The sequence below is a fragment of the Nesoenas mayeri genome (assembly GCF_963082525.1).
Source record: "Nesoenas mayeri genome assembly, chromosome: Z".
NCBI lineage: Eukaryota > Metazoa > Chordata > Aves > Columbiformes > Columbidae > Nesoenas > Nesoenas mayeri.
The window spans coordinates 46,442,181-46,453,114 of NC_137542.1; the positions used below are offsets into that span (position 1 = coordinate 46,442,181).

A 10,934-nucleotide genomic window follows, 5' to 3' on the forward strand; every position below is an offset into this window, starting at 1 on the left:
TTGAAGCCATTTAAATTCTCACGTTTATGAGCAAAGTGCGATTTTAAGGGCAAATCTCCACAGGGCATGAAAAAATGTTTCTCATTTAGCCTCACTTAATTACTGTTTTCCTAATACAAAGTAAGGAATTAATATTTTAAAGGCTAATTAAGCAATAGTCAAATTCACTTAGTATGTTTGTTTCACTGATGCTGTTATAGCAGACTATACTGGTCATTTATTTTACCTTTCATTTACTGCTCAGGAATTTATCTCACATGAACCTCTACAGAATATTAATACCCACTGCTTATGCAATCCAAATGAAATCACTTAGTACATATTTTGTATGAGCAATTAAAATATTATCCTAAGAACTGCTTACCTCTGTGTTACAGAAGACTGATTGCTTTGTGTGTGTGTCTGTGTTTCACAGATAACTAAGCTACAATAGATCAACTATGAGAACATTAATTAAATGAATTTGCCTTTTTGGAAAAAAAAAAAAAACCAAACAACATAATTGTGGCATTGTTCAAACTGTTAAAGAACTGAACTGTAAATGGAGAGTGGAAGAACTGTTTCAGGAAGGATGGCTGCAGCGTCAGCAGCAGGAGCAAAGTAACATACATGTGTAGAATTTTGCAAAATGTTTTAAGAGCTCTGTAACTGCTCAGCAGTTGTGTGTGGATGCTGTAAATGGGTATTGGATGAGGACAGAAAGGTTTTAGTGCAAATACAAAGAAGGCATGAGCCAGAGGTAGTTATCTAGCAGCCCAAGTAGTAGCAACAATTTTGAAAATGCTATATATAATGATGGCACGATTGCAAGAGCAAAATCCTCACTTATGATTGTCAAGCCTAAATAATTTATAAAAAACAGTGCTAGCCTCACAGAAATAGTTTAATTAGTGGAGAACAGGACTGGAAAGCTATGCTGTTATCAACAGCACAGCAACTGTTCCCATCATTCCTGCCAAAAAAGACCTTTGAAAAGTTCCATCTGAATTTTGAATTAACACACTAGATCCTGAAACCAAAGAAACAACATACTAAAGAAATTGATATAGCTGGAATTAATGGTGGGACTTATTTTTTCAATACAAAATGAATCTCTAGGCTTTATAAATCTGTGTGTCAGCTTTAGTACTATGAGTATAAAACAGTTGCAAAGACAAAGGAATGTACTTACGGTGAAATTGTACAGCCAGAGGCATATGCATGGTGTCCTGTATAGCGTATATCGCAGCGTACTATGTTGTTGGAGTAATCGGATTCAGGCACCAAATAGCTGGGGTTTACACTCACCTTAAGGGGAGAAAGTACATTGTTGTCTACTTCCACATTTGAGCTGATAACTTACATTCACAAGGACACATGCATATGATTTGCTTCTTTAAAAAACAAAGGAACAAACCAACCCCAAACCTCTCCACTCCGAAAATCCTTACCTTCAGAATGTAATTTCCAGGTTTTACATCTGTAATATCAATCCACTGGCAGTCTATATCAGCATTGTAAGTGTCATAGCAGCCAGGGCTCAGTCCCTTAAAAACAGAGTTAAGATGGATGTCAAAAAATCATTGGGCATGGTAACATTCTAGACATTAGTGACACCCAGGCTGAAGTATACTTAATCCTCTCATTTCACTACGAAAATTACCTCAGAAAATTAGCCTCATTTTTTCTTGGCATTTTATTTGAATAACTAAACTAGAATATGTAAATATATCACTTTTATAGACAGCACTGTATTACTACTGCATAAGAAACACCTATACTATTGATAGTTGTTCATCTGTGAGATACCTGTATTTTATCTGTATTTTATTGTCACTTGTTACAATACTCACTTTATGTAAATATTGTTGATGCTATTACTTGCAGTTCTTTACAAAGTGAGAATAAAATCAAAACTGACCAAAAATTGGACCTGAATGTCTATAAATCTCAAGTAAATAGCTTCTGAGATCCTTAAATAAACACTTGATCACTATGTTGGAACCTGTCTCTACCCTTAGGAATGATGCAACTTTTAGTTATAGGTGTACTCTGACAAAATGCCATCTTTGAATAGTAGAGTCTAGGGCCATTTTCACATCAAGTTTTGCTCTGAAATGGCACCTCTTCAGGCAAATAGTGACACAAGAATCTGAGAGAACTGCAAATGTAGCCTTTCTTCTAGGTGAATCTTTTCTGAAAGCTTCTTTGCTGTTAGGAACATTAGTAAGAATCTCCACATATGAATGTATTGATGGTTCAGATCCAGTGTCCTTAACCATGGCTGACACAGTTTGCTCTCGGCAAAGCTGATCTGCGCTGGTGACACGCATAGTGCACAAAACCCAAGTCCTGCAGGAATTCCCTCTTGACCCAGCTGGTGTTGTGCTCAGACTCTTGCATGTATGTGCCAAGTCTGAGGCTGGAGGAAAGTTTTACAGTCCAATTACAAACCCCTGAAATATGGACTTCCATTGGAAATGCTGACACAGTCATGATTTTAGTGACATATGCTCCAGCTGTAAAATATGTATATTGCTAAGTTAGATGTCATAGTCTACAGAAGGAGAAAGACATTTATAAAACCTCTTCAAAGCCTTCATGTATTGCAGATCATTCATTATATTTAAAATGCAAATGTGGACACGTCAGCCAGTGAAGCATAGCTGGTATTTCTCTGTGATAAAATAACTACCTCCTAGGTTTAAAACTACAGAATAAGGGATACAAGTTTATGCATGAGTATGGCCACATTGACTTAAACCACAGATCCATCAAGCTCAGTGCCATGCCTCCGACAGTGGTCAGCAGCAGATGCTTGAGGAAAAAAGAACATAAGAAATGGTATGTGTAATGTCCTTTACCCAGGAAAATTCCTTTCACCAGACGCTTAACTGTATTTAAGGCACGGGGTACCATCAGATTTTTGTGTTTAATAGCCTCCATTACTTTGTCTAAATTTGAGTCTATATAGATATTTTTGAGCTCTGCAATATCATATAGCAAGGTATTTAATACTTTACGCATATGTCAAAAGAGCACTCCACTCTGTTTTAAAGCTGTTGCTTTTGGATATCCTATGAGGAACAGTGAATATCAACATTTCCTTCTTTCCACCCAGGACCACTCAAGATTTGGTATTATTTCTGGTTTTCAAAACAGAATAGTCTATGAAATCTCTCTGTGTGGCAGCTATGCTACACTGCTGATCATCCTTATTCTCCTGGGGATGGTTGGTTGGCTTTTTTTAAGCTTTTCTTTAACAGTTTTGAGAGGTGGTGATCAGAAGTCCATGCAATAGTCAAGGTAAGAGTCTATCATGGATTTGTATAATAACATAACAGTACATTGGATTTTTTTTGTCTGTTCCCTTAACAAGCCCTAACATGTTGCTTTTAAGTTTGTATATCACCCATCATGATATTCTCATGGCTGCCATTCTCTTTAACAGTCTTCTACATATGTATAAAACTATGCTGTAAGTTTTCTGTGTTGGATTGCCAGCCAATAGCTATAGATATTAAGGGAATTCAGCACCTTACATCCCCATGCTCTGCAAGGCAGAAAATACCTATGAATGCTGGGACCAGACAAGGACATGACCAAGCAGTTTTTGGGGGGATAAACACAGAAAACAATTTCTTTACTGACTCTGTCTTGAGTTCCCTCTAGTTTGCTTGACCAGTCCTGTAACCACAAGAACTTGTAGTGTGTTTTAATGTAGTTTAATTACCAGAGATGCTAGGCTAATGAGTGTTCCTGCATATTAATGAGAAACCCCCATATAGCAGTACTTGGGTAAATTATGTCTCCAAACTGCTATCCTGGCCCCTACGATGGAGAATTTCAGAGCTAGTTAGGGCATCAGGTAATTTAGGGCGTCAGATGATTGGTAGAAAAAAAGATCCGAAGATAAATTACAGAGAAAAGAAACTTAGTAGTCTCTGAACCAACTCTTACTTGTGTATGCGCTGTACATGCATATCGTCTATAATATCCATAATCACAGGAGGTATCTTCAAGACAGAAACTTGCTTTGTGTCCTTCAGCAACTTTTCTGTGTGAGCTTGCATCCAACAAGTCATAGTGGCTGAATTCATCCATGCTGTGATAATGTCTGTTAAACCATAGATTATTAGGGATGGATCACATCTTGTCAATAACATTTTAACATATTCCTATCAGATCTACCTTTAATTGGATTTGGCCAAATTTTATTAATTACACAGAACTTGCATGTTAGTATACTCTTCTATTACTGGACAGTCAATTAAGTTTTATTTTCATTTTTCTAATTTTAATGACTATAAAAATGCCATCTTCCATAAATAAATAAAAAAAATATATTTTAATTTGTTAAGAGAAAGACTCAATAGCAGCACTATTTTTCTGAAATTTAATGTTTCAGCTCTGATCCAGTAACAAAAGCAAGTAGTTGATATTTGATTTGTACATCTTATAACTGCCTTTAGCCAGAGCTTTGCTAGGAATGCTTACCTTACATACTATAAATTCCAGGGAAGTTTGCTACTTGCTAGCAAAAACCCAACAATTTACTTTCACATTTCCATGGCCCTCAATCAATATAATGCATTCATAACATTAGTGAAAACAAAACATGCATAAAGAAATCAGCTTCTGTGTACTCGCAATGCAGAACTCATCTGATGTCAACAATTTTTTAGTCCATACTTGATGCAGTCTCTGTTTCAAAAGTGTGTTATGCTTTTGATCTAGGCACAGCTTTCTTGCTTTCACACAATAGGTGTTCTAGGTCTTACTGTGGACTCGAACATCTATTATTCTTGTAATTTCATTTTATCAAAAAACATGGAAAACTGAGCTTGTAATTTAACAGAACTCAAACATTGTTAAAATGAAGAGGAGCACAAGTCTCACAAATGCGCATGTCAAGAACATTAAAACTGGTGCACAAATGACGATGATTAACTCTGAAGTCTGGTGGCTAGCCAAACTAATCCGCACTTATAGTTCACTTCCAAATGGGTTTGTTTCACTCTCATGGAAGTGATCACAAGAAATGCATTTTTTTGTAGGCAAAGTATTTTCTGTCCAAGAACTGAATCAACATCAGAGACACTTTGCATCTGGACAGTCATAGCTGGCCTGTGATGGCAGAGTAAGAAATGGCTTTTCTACAAATGGAGGATTTCAAGCACTAGTAATATCAGTCTTTTTTTTCTTTTTTTTTTTTTTTTTAAAGAATTTGCTCTAATGATACTGATTTTTCATTCCAAAGCTTGAAGCCTCTGAAGAACAAAAGTGCAAGTTGTGCATCCATTTTCTGAAAAGGTAAAAGTTTGCAGTGTTAACAGCTCCCAAAATGTTGAAAATGTTCTACATTTGCCTTGCCGTGTTTCCAGCGATTTTGCTGTTTCTAGAGCAATACTGATATGTGAAAAGTATCATGATATGAGAAGAACATTGATATTATTACTCAACTCAGAATCTTCTCTTTTCTATATTGACCAGGCCATTCCTTGACCAGAACTAACCCATGAAATTCAAGTAAATAAGTATGGGTCAATGTTTACAATGATGTATTATAGGGAATATGCTAGTACACATACATTTTACACATTCCACAGTCACTTTACCATGATTGGAACTTTTATTTACTGGTTCCACTTGAAGGTAACTGGACTATAACCTGTATAAAAATATATTCTGTAGCATAAAAATATATTCTGTAGCAGAAGGTGCTACAGTCAAAACTGATTTGAGACTCATAATGAATTTATACTTTTAAGAGTTTTATACTTATAGATAAGCTTCATATTTATTTTGGTTTCATATGGCTATATAAAAAGTAACCACTAATTACCAATAAATTAATCAGACAGTAAAAGGCTAAAGTTTCCCCATGGTTACCCCCCACTTCACTGCAGTTTTAGAAAATGTCACTTTGTAAGTGACAATTTGTTAGTGAAAAAGATAATAAGAGGATACCATACTGAGCACTTCACTCACTGGTGACAGCTGTGCCACTCCCATGAATAACGGGGTCTACTGGGCAGAAAATCTGACGTGCCTTGATTTTTCACTCTTTGGGGAAATCTCAGGAGCACCCGATTGTCGTAGTCTCTGACATCTGCTCGATAAGCAGAGCTGTAATAATACCAAAAAAAGAGCCATAAGTATATGCAAGAAACACTTTAAAAAGCACTTTATGTTATCTCAGAACTAACTGCTAGCACAGATCTTTTCAGCCCCCTTAAAGATCATGCATTTTAGATGCGCAAGAATTCTAGATGGTATGCTCAGGAGTGCCTGAGGTCTGACCAAGACCTGAGTAAGACCCAGATCTGCTTTAGTAACACAAATAGGAGTGTGATCACCTACTTTCTGTCTCCATTTCTGAAGCAGATCACTGCTTAGCTGTAAAATTACTCTGGTACCCAAAATACAATTCCATCAGTTGCTGTTAACCAAAACTCTTAACCATAACTTCTGTTAACCATAACTTCTGTGTATGTAAGATCACACAACAGATGTTTGTTTCTGTTGTAAAAACAAACAAACAAACAAACAAGGCTCCAGCTATATTTTCCTATTTCACATAGCTATTATCTACAGACTTTTAAATACAGGAATATTTTAGTCAATTTATACCCAGTAAGAACATTTCAATTAGTCTTCACTGTAAAGTTAGCATAAAAAATACTGCTTCTTATGCCATGTATTCTTTTTCCAGTGAAGTGAAGAAAAAGCATGACCCTGGAAACAGTCTGACATCAATTAATGGTGCTGGTAAATAAATAAATCTGGTTTGCATGATAAGGTATCAAACAAGTTAAAATGGTGAAAAACAGACATGTTGATTTCTTTCCAAACAAAACAGGAAACATCCCTCTTTGCCAACTGGACAGGACCTAACTTCATAGCAAAGCTGTTATTTCAACCTGGTAAGAGACTTTGAAACACTTTTCAAGGAGATTTTAGTCTTAAGAGACATTACAAGGCATAGGCCCAGAAACAATTAGCACGTTATAATTTTAATAGTAACTTGTGCTGATTAAGAACAGGGGTTTATTTTAAATACTATTTGGTTGGATTAGAGGAAGGAGATGAAAATCACCAGAATCAAGTGGTTTTTTTCAGGTGCTTCCATTTTGCAAAATTCAGATTTGTTCAAGTGAGCCTGATAATAGAAATGTGTAATATGAGTTTTCTCAAAATGTAGGTTCTTCAAGTCATCTGTAGTTTGCCTCTCTAATATGGCAGTATTGTTTTCCTATGTACACACCCTACAATCTGCTGCAGGCTTAGAAGGTTATAAACTGAGCTGTTTCCTTGGGCCCTTCAGCCTCACTTTTCTCCACACATCACTGTGTCCTCAGGTACTCTGCAGTGGGTGCAGAAGCCCAAGAAGCCAGAGTGAACAGGCAAAAGCCAGAGTGATGCCTACCTTGCCAGGCAGTTCTCCTCAGCAGCACATCTCAAGTTATACATGGACATCCTCTGGACATATGTGGACGCCTGGATGTAATAGGGATCCGGGACTAAGTCAGGGAGACCTGCAGTTCATCAAACCAACCACATAACAGCAAGATCAACCCAGGACACGTCTGCAAATACTCGGCTTCCATCCCAATTGTTAGGAGCCGTCGTTTTGCTACGGACCCCTGAGCCCATTAAGTTCGCTCTCCCTTTTGCTCAGGCCCTTCGCCTTTTCTCAAAGACCGCACCACGAGCACGACGCCCGGTCCCCGCGGTGGCTTTCCTGCTGTGGCCCGCGTAGCTCGCCCTCTCGCCCCCAGCCGCCCACCGGGCTTCCCGCAGGTCCGGAGTCGTGCAAGCGCCTGCCTGGTCCGGTTCTGCCCCGAGCGAGGGGCTGACAGGGCCGCCGACCCCCACACCGCACCCCGTTGGGACGCGCCGCGCTGGCACCGTCGTGCACGGGAGAGAGCGACCGGCGCTCGGGGCCGACGGGAGGGGAGAGGAGGGAAGACAAGGGACGGGAGGGCTCTTACCATACTGGAAGTAGCCGGTGCCATAGCCAGGTCTGTACCTGCTGCCCTGGCGGGGCCTCTCGTAGGTGTCGTAGTAGTTGTAATAGGGGTTATCGTCCGTATACTTGTAGGGGTTGTAGGGGTCGTCTCCTACCATGACATCTTCCCGCCCAGGTCTAAAGTTGCTGAGAGGCGGCAGTCCGCCAGCCCCGGTGCTGCTTCGGTTGCCGTCGGTCCCGGTGCCGCCGGCGGGGCTGGTGGAAGCGCTGGGTCGCGAAGGTCCCGAGGAGGCGCTTCTGGCAGCGCCGGCGGCCGCGGGGGTGGCAGCCCCCTGGCTCCGCTGCCCGGCGGCGCGACCCTCCGAGGGAGCCTGGTAGCCGGCCTGGAACCAGTGCCGTGCGCCGGTGCCCCCCCGGCTGCGGGCGGCGGGCTGGGGCTGCGCGGCGGCGGGCTGGGACTGCGCAGCGGTGGCGGCGGCAGCTCGGGCGGCGGCTCCCCGCGGCAGCGTGCCGTTGTTCCGCAGCAGCAGGATGGGGCTGCCCGCCGCCTCCGCCGCCTGCCTGCGGCGGGGAGGCTGGTACTGGGACCCGAGGCTGAGCAGGCTGTACACCTGCCCGTTGTTCTCCCACTGGATCCGCTGCCTCCAGGCGGCGGGGGGCGGCGGGGGGTCGCGGGGCGGCGGCTGCTGGCCACCGGCGGGCCACAGGCAGCTCCAGTAGATGCATGCGTGGAGATGGGCTAGCAGGAGCCCCGGCGGCGCGAAATGCATCTTCTCCTCTTTCCTGGGTGCCGGCGGGAGAGAGGAACGAGCGAAACCAGGGGGCGAGCGGAGAGCGAGAGGCGCCTTCCTGCCAGAGATGGGGCGGGGGTGTGGGGAGGCCGGGGGGTGCGGGCTGCGCCTCTAGAAGGGTTCGGCAGGCAGCGGGGTCTCAGACGCGGCGGCACCCAGCCAGTGCCATCGGGCAGGTCGGGCCGTCGGGAAGGAAACCTGGCCCGGGGGAGGCGGCGGGAGCGGCTTTTCTTCTTCCCGGTATTTATAGGCGAGGGGATGCGAATGGGAGCCGGAGCGAACAATCAGCCTCTCATCGTCCTCCGGCCCGCGCTTGTGTCTGGTGCGAGGGAAGGAGGAGGAGAGACCAGGGACTTTAAACTTGCTGGCACACTCGCAAAGTTACACAAGCCCCGCTGGCTGCGCCCGCGCCATTTGTTCACGTAATGCGGCTGGAAACGTGCGGCCCTGACAGTTCCCCCACGGCTGCCCCCCGCCCGCCGCCGCCCTCCCCGCGCGGGGGCGGCCGGGGGGAACGGGGCGGCGAGGGCCGGCGCGGCGGCAGCGGCTGCCCATCCTCCCTTCCTTTTTCCCTCCCTCCCTCCCTGCCTGCCTCCTTCCATCCCTGCCTCCCCCCGGGCCTCGGGCCGCGCCGAGCCGAGCCGAGCCTGCGGCGAGCGGGCGCGCTCAGACACACGTAGGCTGCCAGAGTATGCCGTGGGGCAGCGCCAAAGTATGCAAAGGAAGAATGCTATTAGCTCATCAGCGCTGGAGAGACTAGAAACGGGGTGGCGGGGAGGGGGAAGGGGCCGCTAGCGAGAGAGGAAACGTGTTTCTGGAAAATGTGCTGGCCGGCACATCTCCCGGGCTGGAGCAGCTGCTGGGGACCTTCGTCTTAGCGCTGAGTAACAGTCGGATCCCCTTAATGACCTCTTAATCAGGAGAAAACCTCCATCAAATAAACTCTTGACTATTGACTTTTGGATTTTCTGAGTATGAGTCACACGATAAATACACTGGCGGTTGTCCTCTCAGAGTAAGTTTTCATTGAAAAGTGAAATTTCACATGGGAGAGGCTGAGCCTCATCACCAGAACAAATAAACCTGTCTCAAGCAGCGTGTCCCCAAAACCGTGCTGGGGGAAGGAGGGCAGGCTGTGGCCCGAAAGCCTCTCCCACCCTTCCTGCATTTACAAGAGTTCATCAACACTGTGTTTTGATAAGTCAAATCACCCAGCAAGGCAAACGAATTAAGGTCTGTGGATTTCAGCCAGAACTACTTTTGGGTGTATTTTTTCAAGGACTGTTTGCTTATGAATCCTTGCAAAGGAATGGAGAAGAATACACAAAAGTTCTCCTTCAGCGAATGTTTAATGGTGAGGATATTTCTTAAGATATTCCTGTCAAAGCCAACCAGCCCAGGCTGGAAGGTTTTATCCTACTAGGACAGATGCAAGGCACCTTCCCACCACGGCTCACTTATCCAGTTCAGGTTAGCAGTCCATATACCACTGGCTGGGCAGGTATTTGCCACTGCATTTTGATATTCTTGATACAGTTCTCCTGTAGTTTTTTGTATTGTAGTTTATTTTAATTGCATATTACTTCAAATGTTTCACAATAATCCAAATTCTGCAAAACAGTCCTGTATTGTGGCTGTGATGCATTGTGATTGATGATTTACACTGCTATCCAACTATTATTAGTAGTGGTTAGCTTTAAAATAACTCCTTCAAGCCCCTGAAATCAGTGGTAGTGTCCTGGGAGTCCATTTTATCCCTGTGGACAGGTGGGTCAGAGATTGTGGGCAATGCCTGGTACTGGCTGTCCAGGGAGCCAGACTGGCTGGCTCTGCTCTCCTTCTCAGGAGGTCAGTGCTGCAGACAAGTGTGCAGCCTAGTAAGTTTATTTAAGCACTGTTAACCCTGCAGTCACCCAAACCACCTGAAAGGTTAAAATCACTGGGAAATCAGCAGTTAATTATAAAAAATCATGGTCTGGAGAACACAGAGGAGCACAGGGCAGATGTGCATCAAATAGATTAAAGTCTTCTTACTTGGGAGTAATATCCCCAATAGGACAGTGAGTGTTTGTCATCACTGCTAGCCCACACCAGGCTGGTGGGGAGCATCTGCTGGACTGGGGTCCCAACCAGAACTAGTAACTGGTATCTTTCCACAAGTGGGTTGTGCCTCACACTCAAGTTAGTGATAC

At 43.7% G+C, this 10,934-nt stretch overlaps 1 protein-coding gene across 1 annotated transcript; it reads right to left on the reverse strand.

The window, feature by feature from the left end:
• Positions 1 to 1,167: 1,167 nt before the first annotated feature.
• Positions 1,168 to 8,721, reverse strand: LOX (lysyl oxidase; the record flags this gene model as incomplete). The annotated part of the gene is made up of 6 exons (XM_080362105.1): positions 1,168 to 1,287; positions 1,431 to 1,526; positions 3,940 to 4,096; positions 5,971 to 6,108; positions 7,409 to 7,517; positions 7,974 to 8,721. 6 exons carry the CDS (start codon positions 8,719 to 8,721, stop codon positions 1,168 to 1,170), a joined length of 1,368 nt encoding a protein of 455 aa, XP_080218231.1.
• Between the last annotated feature and the right edge of the window lie 2,213 nt (positions 8,722 to 10,934).